General features: G+C 60.0%; 2 protein-coding genes across 7 annotated transcripts; one reads left to right on the forward strand and one right to left on the reverse strand.

Moving 5' to 3' along the window:
• The first annotated feature begins 72 nt into the window (after window positions 1–72).
• On the forward strand, window positions 73–1,635 carry LOC146768080 (uncharacterized). Of its 5 annotated transcripts, none has more exons than XM_085572890.1 (3): window positions 73–937; window positions 1,006–1,158; window positions 1,207–1,635. In XM_085572890.1, the coding sequence occupies exons 1-3, from the start codon at window positions 569–571 to the stop codon at window positions 1,600–1,602; spliced, it is 918 nt and encodes a 305-aa protein (XP_085429016.1). In that variant the 5' UTR covers window positions 73–568; the 3' UTR covers window positions 1,603–1,635. The 5 variants fall into 5 exon arrangements, with proteins under 5 accessions (XP_085429016.1, XP_085429017.1, XP_085429012.1 ...); XM_085572891.1 differs by having other exon boundaries at window positions 73–832; window positions 890–937; window positions 1,006–1,635; XM_085572886.1 differs by having other exon boundaries at window positions 73–1,158.
• A 389-nt stretch (window positions 1,636–2,024) lies between these two features.
• On the reverse strand, window positions 2,025–7,541 carry AOC1 (amine oxidase copper containing 1). Of its 2 annotated transcripts, XM_085572870.1 has the most exons (5): window positions 7,181–7,541; window positions 4,992–6,535; window positions 4,001–4,289; window positions 3,318–3,450; window positions 2,025–3,174 (listed from the first exon to the last, which is right to left on the reverse strand). In XM_085572870.1, exons 1-5 carry the CDS (start codon window positions 7,198–7,200, stop codon window positions 2,896–2,898), a joined length of 2,265 nt encoding a protein of 754 aa, XP_085428996.1. In that variant the 5' UTR covers window positions 7,201–7,541; the 3' UTR covers window positions 2,025–2,895. The 2 variants fall into 2 exon arrangements, with proteins under 2 accessions (XP_085428996.1, XP_021394694.3); XM_021539019.4 differs by lacking the exon at window positions 7,181–7,541 and having other exon boundaries at window positions 4,992–6,861.
• Window positions 7,542–10,969: the final 3,428 nt, after the last annotated feature.

Below are 10,969 nucleotides of genomic sequence, written 5' to 3' on the forward strand. Positions count from 1 at the left end.
GGAGCCGCAGGACCCCTGTCCCCAGCATGTGGGACCCCCGAAGCCCAGGCCGTGGGACGTGCAGACCCCTGACCCCGGAACGGGGGGACACAGATCTCGCAGCCCTGGGGTCCCCAGAGCCTCCCCCGGCCCGGCCCGCCGGGGCTCCGGCCGCTGCCCCGTGGACGCGGCCCTCGGTGCCGGCGGCCGCGGGGGAACCGGGGGCCGCCGGGACCCCCGTTATCCCGCCTCATCCCGGGGCCCCTGCCCGGACTGTCAGACTGTGCTGCTCTTCCTCCTCCTCCTCCTCCTCCTGCTCCTCCTGCTCCCCCCCGAGCCCCGGGGCGGCGGGGGTGCACAGGTGTGTGTGCACAGGTGTGCACAGTGTGTGTGTGCACAGATGTGTGTGTGTGCACAGGTGTGCACAGGGTGTGTGTACACAGTGTGTGTGTGCACAGGTGTGCACAGGTGTGTGTGTGCAGTGTGTGTGCACAGTGCGTGCGTGCACAGTGTGTGTGTGCACAAGTGTGCACAGGTGTGTGTGTGCACAGTGTGTGCATAGGTGTGCGCCGTGTGTGTGTGTGCACAGATGTGTGTGTGTGCACAGGTGTGCACAGGGTGTGTGTGTGCACAGGTGTGCACAGGTGTGTGTGCGCACAGTGTGTGCGTTCACAGGGGGTGTGTGTGCACAGGTGTGCACAGGTGTGTGTGCGCACAGTGTGTGCGTTCACAGGGGGTGTGTGTGCACAGGTGTGCACAGGTGTGTGTGTGCACAGTGTGTGCACAGGTGTGCACAGGGGGTGTGTGTGCACAGGTGTGCACAGGGTGTGTGTGTGCACAGGTGTGCACAGGTGTGTGTGTGCACAGTGTGTGTGTGCACAGGGTGTGTGTGTGCACAGTGTGTGCACAGGTGTGTGTGTGCACAGGTGTGCACAGGGTGTGTGTACACAGGGTGTGTGTGTGCACAGGTGTGCACAGGTGTGTGTGTGCACAGTGTGTGTGTGCACAGGGGGTGTGTGTGCACAGGTGTGCACAGGTGTGTGTGTGCACAGTGTGTGTGTGCACAGGGGGTGTGTGTGCACAGGTGTGCACAGGTGTGTGTGTGCACAGTGTGTGTGTGCACAGGGGGTGTGTGTGCACAGGTGTGCACAGGGTGTGTGTGTGCACAGGTGTGCACAGGTGTGTGTGCGCACAGTGTGTGTGTGCACAGGGGGTGTGTGTGCACAGGTGTGTCCCCGGGTCCTGTCCCCAGGACGTCGCGTGTGCTGGGGGGTCCCGCTGCGCTGGGACACGCGTGTCGCCCCCCGGTCTGTGTGTGCGTGTCCCCCCGCCGTGTCCCCCCGCAGGACCCCCGGCGGCGGCGGGGCCGGCGGGTCCGTGTGTCCCCTCCGTGTCCCCGGGGCCGGCCCGGCCGAGGGAGGGTCGGACCCTCCGCGTGCCCCTTCCCGTCGGGCCGCGCCCCCCGAGCCCCCGGCCGCTCCCCCCGCACAGCCGGGTGGCACCGGCACTGTCACCCCACGCACAGGGAGGGGGACGCAGGGCTCGAGGGGCCGCCGCTGCCCGGCGCCCCGTAGCGTGTGCTGTGTTTGTCCCGTGTCAGCCCTGCATGTCACCCCCGCGTAGGTGCCCCCAATAAACCAGACGGAGACCCCCGGCTCTGCGTGTCACCGCCTGGGACAGTGACCTCGGATGTCACCGTGATTAAACGTTGGGACACTGGGTTGGAGCATGCCGGTGGCCGCAGCATTGGCAGAGACATGGGGACGGAGGAGGTGACATCACCTTTCCTGAGCCCAGCACATGTCCCACACCGTGGTGTCCCTGTGACACTGGGGTCCCGTGTGGTGGCATCACCTTTACTGAGCCTGACGGGCGGTACCGTGTGTCACAATGGGACGTGAGCCGTGCCGTGGTGTCCTGGTGGCACCAATGTCCTCCTGCCAGTGCCAGCAGAGGTGACATTGCCTTTACTGGCATATGGCGCCGTGTGACACCGTGTAGTGTCCCATAGCCCAGCGTCCTGGTGGCACCAGGGACCCACATGCTGGTGGAAGGGTTGGCATCGCCTTTACTGAGCCTGACAGGTGTGACACATCCCACACCGCGGTGTCACCAGGGTCTCACATGGCACTGGTGCCAGGGTCAGAGGAGGTGACACTGCCTGTGCTGGGCCTGGCACGTGGCAGCGTGTGACACGGTGTGTGTGACGTGGCAGCGTGTGACATGGTGTGATGTGTCCCACACCCGCTGGCAGCAGTGTCCCCGTGGCGCTGGGCTCAGGAGGTGGCACCGCCTGTGCTGGGCCTGACACGTGGCAGCGTGTGACATGGTGTGACATGGCAGCGTGTGACATGGTGTGACATGGCAGCGTGTGACACGGTGTGGCATGGCAGCAGTGTCCCCGCGGCGCTGGGCCGGGGAGGTGATGGCGCCGCTGGCTCTGTCGCACGAGCCTGGCCCAGCCCCGCCCCGGCTCGGTGTCCCTGGCTCGGTGTCCCTGGCTCGGTGTCCCTGGCTCGGTGTCCCCGGCCCAGCCCCGGGTCGGAATCCCCGGCTCGGGGTCCCCGGCTCGGTGTCCCTGGCTCGGTGTCCCTGGCTCGGTGTCCCCAGCTCGGGGTCCCCGGCTCGGTGTCCCTGGCTCGGTGTCCCCGGCTCGGGGTCCCCGGCTCGGTGTCCCCGGCCCAGCCCCGGCTCGGTGTCCCCGGCTCGGTGTCCCGGGCTCGGTGTCCCCAGCTCGGTGTCCCTGGCTCGGTGTCCCCAGCTCGGTGTCCCCGGCTCGGTGTCCCCAGCTCGGGGTCCCCGGCTCGGGGTCCCCGGCTCGGTGTCCCCGGCCCAGCCCCGGCTCGGGGTCCCCAGCTCGGTGTCCCCGGCTCAGGGTCCCCAGCTCGGGGTCCCCGGCTCGGGGTCCCGTGCCGCTCACAGCGGGCGGTAGGTGCCGTTGTAGGAGAAGGGCTCGGGGTGCACGCAGGGCCCGGGGCTGGCCGGGGTCCAGCGCCGGATCTGCAGGCGGGAGCAGGCCGGCGGGTCCAGGGGCCGCACGATGACCGGCGCTCGCGACGCCACCGACGGGTCCTCGTCGAAGAAGTTGAAGGGGCGCAGGAAGAAGCCGACGGCGTTGCCGGGGGTGGCCGTGTTGGGGATGTCCTCGGCGTGGGGCACGTGCAGGAAGCCCACGGTCACCCAGGCCACCAGGTCCTGGGGGGAACACCACGGCGTCAGTGGCACCGTGGACCCCCCTGGAGCTGGGGCGACCCTCTGGAGCTGGGGAGCCCCAGAGATGGCCCCGCTCTGGGGAGGAAACCCCCAGCCCCGTGTGCCCGGCGTCCCCCCGGTGTCACCTGGTCCTCGATGGTCTCATTGTCACGGATGAAGCTCTCAAAGGTGACCGGGGGGTCCCAGGGGTTGTTCTGGCTGTAGATGCTGCTGCTGCTCGGCTCGTTCTCGTGGCGCCGTGTCACGGCCAGGTGGTACCTGCGACAAGGGAGGGCTGGGGTCAGCCTGGGGGTGGGGAGCTCCTGTCCCACCCCCGCCCCGGTCCCCCGACTGTGCCACCCACGGCCCAGTCACGCCAGGGGGGCACAGGACTGGTGAGGGGCGTGGGGGTCCCCAGCTTTGTGCGCTCCTCAGCTCCTGAGGGGTTCCACAAGTCCAGGGGAATTCCCCAGCTCCCGAGGGGTTTCCCAAGCCTGGAGGATGCCCAGATCTTGGGAGGATCCCCATTTCCAGGGCTCCCTCATCTCCCAGGGTGTTTCACAGCTCCTGGAAACTCTTCAGCTTCCAGGGGCTCCCCAGCTCCGCCAGCCCCCTGGGCCCCGGGGTGTCCCAACCTCCCACGGGCTGCTCCAGCTCCCAGGGGTTTCCCGGCTCCAGGGCCATTCCCAGCTCTGGAAGCTCCCCGGCTCCCAGGGATGGAGAGGTGCCAGCGGGGAGACACGCCGTCCCAGGAAGGCGTGAGCGGGGCAAGGACGCCGTGCCCCACAGGTGCCACCGTGCCCACGCCGCGGAACCCCGCGGTGCCCACCTGGCCCAGGTGACGCCGCGCTCCTCGCGCCAGCCGCGGGGCAGCACGGGCCCGGCGTGGGAGCTGAGCTGCAGGCGGAAGGTGCGGCGGTGGCCCCAGCGGTTCCGCCGGCGCGGGTTGGAGAAGAGCAGGTACCGCGGCGCGGGCCGGCCCAGCGGCAGCGCGGCCTCGCGCTCCCGGCGCCGCGGCTCCCGGTGCAGCCGCGGCTGCACCACGCGCGCCCCCGCGCTCCAGGGGTTGGAGATGTTCTCGAAGCGGATGTCCATCGTCTCGAAGCTGTTCCCGGAGCCTGCGGGGACCGGGTGTCGGTGCAGGGGCCACGGCGGCGCAGCTCCCCGGGGTGCGGGGCTGGGACACCGCCGAGGTGCCGCCCTGGAGGGGTGGGACACCGCGGGGGTGTCACCACGGATGGGGACTGGGACCTCGTGGAGATGCCAACGCGGCGGGCTGAGGTGCCAGCCCAAGGAAGACTGTGACCCCACAATCGAGCCATCGTGGTGGGCTGGGGTCCAGTTTGGTACACCAGCATGGAGAGGAGGCCCTTTGAGGAGATGCCGGCACAGCAGGCTGCGACACCTTGGAAATGCCACCACCACCACAAGGGGCAGAGACACCAGGAGACCTTGCCATGGATGTGGGCTGGGAAATATCACCCGTGGGCGGCTGGGACTCCAGAGACGCCACCATGAGGGGCTGGGACCCCAGGCAGATGCCATCACCCATGGGGGACTGGGGCCCTGCAGAGATGCCATAGAGGGCCCGAGGCCCAGACATCACCAGGGCCGGGAGATCCCACTGCCATGGAGGGACGTGACCCTGCAGAGATGCCAGCACGGAGGGGATCATTGTCTGAGGGTGCGGGTGGTGCCCAGGTGATGCCACCCTTCCAGAAACAAGGCACCTGAGCCCCTGGAACCCCCCGTGGGTCCAGCCCCTCTCCCGGCACCCTCCCCACGGCCAGGGGGCGTCGGGAGCCGTCAGGGCCCTTCACCTGCCACATCCAGGTCCACCTTGTAGTGCACCAGGTGGGTGTGGATGTTGCCCAGGAGGTGGCTGTGCACGCGGCTGCCGTAGCGCCGGCCCTCCGGCGTGTAGAAGGTGGCGTGGATGTAGCCGGTGGCGTGGACCTTGGCCTCCAGGACGCCGTTGGGGTAGAGCAGGAAGTCCCAGATGTAGTCGTAGTTGTAGACGGTGGAGGTGGTCCTGAGCACCAGCGCCCGTCCCTCCAGCCCCGCGTAGAAGTGGAAGCCGCCCTGGAAGTCGCTGTCGAAGTGGCGGCGCAGGGGAACGCCCGTGGGCAGCTCGAAGACGCAGAGGGCGCGGGGGAAGCGCACGGGGCCGTCGGCGTCCAGGAGGTGGTGGGCGTCCAGGAAGGCGGCGGTCTCGGGGCAGTCCACGCCGCGCGCCAGCTCGTAGCTGGAGGCGCCCATGGCCCAGCCGGCGTCCATGTACTTGGTCTGCATGGCGGCCGGCGAGTGGCCGCCGTAGAAGGCGATGGCCTCCTGCACGCTCAGCTCGTAGGCCACGCGCTCGCCGCCGAAACGCACGTCGAAGAGCTGCAGGCCGGCGGACGAGCGCAGCCGGAACGCCAGGCTCCAGCCGCCGTACTCCAGGCGGTTGCCGCGCAGGCGGTAGCGCCGGCCCTGCGGCTCGCACACCTTGGCGCCGTGCGCCTCGGTGCGGGTCCCGCCGGGGAAGCGCCCGCGGGGCTCGTAGCTGGAGAAGAGGCGGCGGGCGGGGGGCTCGGGCAGGCGGGCCAGGGGCAGCGCGCCCCGCGCGTGGCTCTCGGCCAGCTCCCGCACGCTGCCGAAGTAGCGCCCGTTGTACCAGAGGCGCAGCACGGCCCAGCGCCGCGGGTCGGGGTCCCGGTGGTCCAGCAGCACCTCCAGCCCCGCGGGGTGCAGGAAGAAGCCCTCCACGAAGCGCTGGATCACCAGCCAGCTGCGGCGCTCGCCGGGGCCCAGCCCGCGCGGGGCGACGTCGGAGAAGGTGAGGCAGCGCTCGGAGCAGTTCTGGAAGCCGAAGCCGGTGGCCTCGCGCAGCAGCGGCTCCAGCGGCGCCACGGCGGCCGCCAGCGCCTCGTGCAGCAGCTCGTACTCCCGCCGCGTCATCGGCCGCGCCCAGAACGGCACGGCCCGGCCGGCCGCCAGGGGCAGCGGCCGGTAGGCGCGGGGCCGCGGCAGGGGCCCCACGGCCAGCTCGGTGACGTTGGGCTCCGCCTGCGCCCCGAAGAAGAGCACGACGCGCGCCTCGCGCGGCGGCCGCGCCCCGCCGCGCTCCAGGAAGCGCAGCGCCGAGCGCTTCTCGGGCGGCAGCAGCTCGGCCAGGAACAGCGAGTTCTTGGCCAGCGGCCCCCCCCGGCTCGGCGACAGCCCCAGCTCCGGCCGCTCCATCAGGAAGGTCCGCACGGCGCGCAGCTCCGCCGGGGACAGGTCGGCGAAGATGGACGCGGGGTCCGGGGGCTCCGCGGAGGGGCCGGAGGCGGCGGCGGCGGCCAGCAGCGCCAGCGCCCAGGGCAGCCCCAGCAGCCGCATCCTGGGGGCCGTGGGGACGGGGCTCAGCACCGGAGAGGGGACGGGGCACGGCTGAGCACCCCCCGCTCCAGCAGTGCCGCCATCCCGGCAAAGCTGGGGCCAGCCCCGGCAAAACCGGGGGGACCGAGGCAGGACCCCCAGGAACCACCAAGGGGGGAACAGAGGGCCCAGAAGAACCAGGTGGAACATGGGGGGGCCCCCAGTGAAACCGGAGGGACCATCGGTGTCCCCCGGGGAACTGGGGACACCGTGGGGTAAGCCCCGAAAACTGGGTGGCCCCCAAAAACCTCCCGCCCAGCCCGGAGCCCCTCAGCACCCCCAAACCCCTCTGTCAGGTCGGCTGTTGAACCCCGGCCCGGCGCTGAACCCCCGCTGGGGAGCCCCCGGTGTCAGGACCCCGAGTCGCCCCCGCTCGCCCCGGGGAGCCCCCCACGCCCCCCACCCACCTGCGCTGGCTCTGCCGCCCCGTCCGAGCAGCGCTGCCGGTCTGTGCCCGGCGCCGGGGCACTGACCCCCGCCGGGGCACTGACCCCTCCCGCCCCCCGGGCGCTGCCCCCTCCCGCCCCTCCCCGCCCCCGGCCGCCCGGGGTCACGGCCACCGGCGGCACCGGGGTCCCCGCTGTCCCCCCCGCAGCCCCGTCCGCACCTTCGCTGTCTCCGCCGCATCGCGCCCGCGCGGGGGCGGGGGGAGGGACCCCCGGCACCGACCCCCGGTACCGACCCCCGGCACCGACCCCGGTCCCGACCGCCGCCCCCCGCGGGTTAATGATCACCCGGGGGGGGTCACGGAGGCTCCGCGGCCGCCCGGTCGTTGTCCCCCCCCGCGCTGGGGCCGCTCGGGGCGATCGGGTTCCGGGCCCGAGGCGGGAGAAGAGCCGGGAAATCCCTCGGGAGCCGCGGTCCCCGGGCCGGGGGCGCGGGGCGGCGGCGCTCCGGACCCCCGAGCCCCCCGGGCTCCGCAAAATCCAGGCGGAAGATGCCCCTCGGAGCCTCCGTCCCGCATCCCGTTGCCATGGCAGCGCGTCCCGGCCCTCCCGTTGCCACGGGAACCGGGCGCCCACCCCCAAACTCCGCGCGGAACGGGCTCCGGGACCCCCAGACTCCGCGGCCGCGGCCCGTTCCCACGGCAGCACCGCGGCTGACTTCAAAAGCAAAATAAAATGGGATAAATCATTTTAAAAGAAAAAAAAAAACAAACAAACAAAAAAAAAACAAAAAAAAACAAAAAAAAAACACCAAAAAAAAACCCACCAAAGTGGTTTTAAAAAGCAAATGTCACCCCAGGAAAAGCCTCTGAAAAGCCCCAAAATTTGTTTCAATATTTTCAATCCCCTCGGGGAGGGATGGGTGGTTTGAACGGCCAAAAAAAACCCAGCATAAGCAATTTTAAAAAGAATGGGATAAGTGATTTTAGAAAACTCTGGAAATTTGGTGTGTGGTCGTAAAAGCCCCAAAACTGGGATTTAAATCGCTCAAAAAAGTCCCAAGATAAGTTATTTTTAAACTGAAAAAAAAAAGGTAAGTGATTTTAAAATGGCTCCGGAAAAGGGTTGAGGTTTTAAAAGCCCCAGAATTGTGGTGAGTGGTTTTAAAAGGAAAAAAAAATAAAAAGAAAGAAAAAAGATAAGTGGGGTTTGAAGCAGAAAAAAGTGAGATAAGAGGTTTTTCAAAGACCACGAAAAATGGCCTGAGTGCCTTGAAAAGCCCCAAAACCCAGGAAAAGTCGATTTTAAAGTCCCATAAAACAGAACAAGTGGTTTGAGAAGCCATTAAAAAATACTCTAGGAAAAGTCATTTTTAAAGCCAGAAAAGGGGGGAAGAAAGGTTTTAGAGCCTCAGAAAATGGTGTAAGTGGTTTTAAAATCATGGAGGGGGGAAAACCAACAGAGGATAAGTCCTTCTTTGCAGCCAAAAGAACAAAATGTGACAAATGATTTAAAAAAAAAGGGCAGAGGTAAGTGGTTTAATAAAGCCCAAAAATCGAGATAAGTGGTTTTAAAGCTAAAAAAAAAAATCCTAGGATATATTATTTATAAAACAAACCCAAAAAAAAAAGGATAATTAGTTTTGAAAGTCTCAAAAATGGGAAAAGTGATTTTTAAAGTGAAGAGGGGGAAAAAAATATTTTAAAAGCAAAAGAAACCTTCAGGATAGGCAATTTTAAAAGCCAAAAAATGTCAAAGCCTCCAAAATGGTGACGTCTTTATAAAAGGCTCCCAAAACTGGGGAAAAGAGAGGAGAGGAGAAAGAAAAAGAGAAAGGAAAGAAAAACTGCTTTTAAAGCCAAAAAACCCAGCAGGGCCAAGTGGTCTAAAAGCCCCACGGAATGTTTAACACACATCCTCCCCCAAAAATAGGAATAAATAATTTTAAAAGCCAAAAAGCAAAGGGCTAGAAGTGAATTGGAAGCCCCAGAACTGGGGGAGGCTCCAAAAAGGGCCCAAAGTGGGGAAAAGGGCCCCTAAAGGTCAGAAATTATCGCTGAAGCCAAACTCGAGGCAAAATCGCTCCCCAGAGCTCCCCAGAAATGGAATAATTTGATTTAAAAGCAACAATCTGAATGAAGGGTAGGAGCAGTTTCGAAAGACCAAAAAGCCCAAAATGAGAGGCTTTAAAAGGAAATTAAAAAACCAAAAAGTGAAGTGGCTGAAGGGGCTTTAAAAGCTTTGGAAATGGGAGGAGTGGTTTTAAAAGCAAAAAAAAAACCCAGGTAAGTAAAATAAAAATGAAAAAGTCTGGGAGGGTTCTCAAAGGCCTCCAGAAGGGGGTGAGGGCCCGAGAGGATTTTAGGATTTTACAGCCCCTCAAAAAGAGGATAAATAGCTTGAAAAGCTAAAAATGGATTTGTGGCTCTAAAAGCAAAAGGACCCAGGACAGATCCTTCTAAAAGCCCCAAACCCAGGAAAAGTGGCTTTAAAAACCTCGAAAAGTAGGGTGAGGGATTTTAAAAGCAAAAAAGAACCAAACCCAACCCAATCCCCCTGAAAAAAACCTAAAAGTTCACCAGGATAAATGAGTAAAAATAAATAAATAAAATAAATGGTTGTAAAGCCCCTAAAATAATGGGCTCAGTGATAAAAGCCAACATCATCAAAAACAAACCAAAACACCAAAGAAGCCCAGGAAAAGTCTTTTCAAAGGGCAAAAGTGGGACAAGTTCCAGATTCCAGCGGGACGTTCTGGAATATATATTCATATATAAATATAAAATGCATAAATACATAAAAATATAAAATGATATAATTATATATATATATATATATATATATATATATATATATATATATATAATAGAATTATATATAAATATATAAACGTATTATAGATATATACATCTATATAAAACTATAAAACTATAAAACTATTTATTTATATAAATATATATATATAAGATATATAAATTATATTTCTAATATAAATATATAGTTAAATAAATATCTTTCATATCACTTATGTTAAGTGATATTAAATATAAATATATGAATATATAGGTACGTTTTATATTTATATATAAATGTAGAAATATTTAAATGTGTAAATATTTACATATAAAACCATAAAAATAAAAAGGTAACAATATAAAAATACAAAAATACAATTATGTGAAATAATAATTATATATATATATATAAAATGTGAGGAAATATGAGAACATTTCCCCATTTCCATGGGAAGCTCCATCTATCTATCTATATCTATATCTATATCTATATCTATATCTATATCTATATCCACATCTACATCTACATCTACATCTGTATCTGTATCTATATCTATATCTATATCTATATCTATATCTATATCTATATCTATATCTAAATCTATATCTATATCTAATCTATATCTATATTTCTATATCTATATCTATATCTATATATCTATATCTATATCTATACCATCTATATATCTATATCTACATCTACATCTACATCTATATCTATACATCTATATCTACATCTATCTATATCTATATATCTATATCTACATCTACATCTATATCTATACATCTATATCTACATCTATATCTCTATCTATATCTACATCTATATCTCTATCTACATCTATATCTATACATCTATATCTACATCTCTATCTCCATCTCCATCTATACCTATGCAGATATATGTTTCAAATAGAATAAGTAGCTGTTCTAGACCCATGGCCAGTCCTGTTCCAGGAGCTCTCCTGAGCCCCGTGTCCCTTTTCCCAGCTGCTCAAGGCTGGTGATTTCCCTTCTCTGGAACATTCTGTCCCTGCCCTGCCGAGCTCTGCCAGCAGCTCGGCCTGGCACTCCGCGTGGCACCCGGGGCAGCGTTTGTGTTTTATACCCAGAGCTGCCTGTGCCATGTTTGCAGGAGCTGCCAATATCTAGAATCCATACTGGACAGCGTGTCCTAAACCTACAGAAAAGTGGCACCAGCACAGCGAGGCATGG

Source organism: Lonchura striata, chromosome 2 (genome assembly GCF_050655825.1).
Source record: "Lonchura striata isolate lonStrDom1 chromosome 2, ASM5065582v1, whole genome shotgun sequence".
Lineage (NCBI taxonomy): Eukaryota > Metazoa > Chordata > Aves > Passeriformes > Estrildidae > Lonchura > Lonchura striata.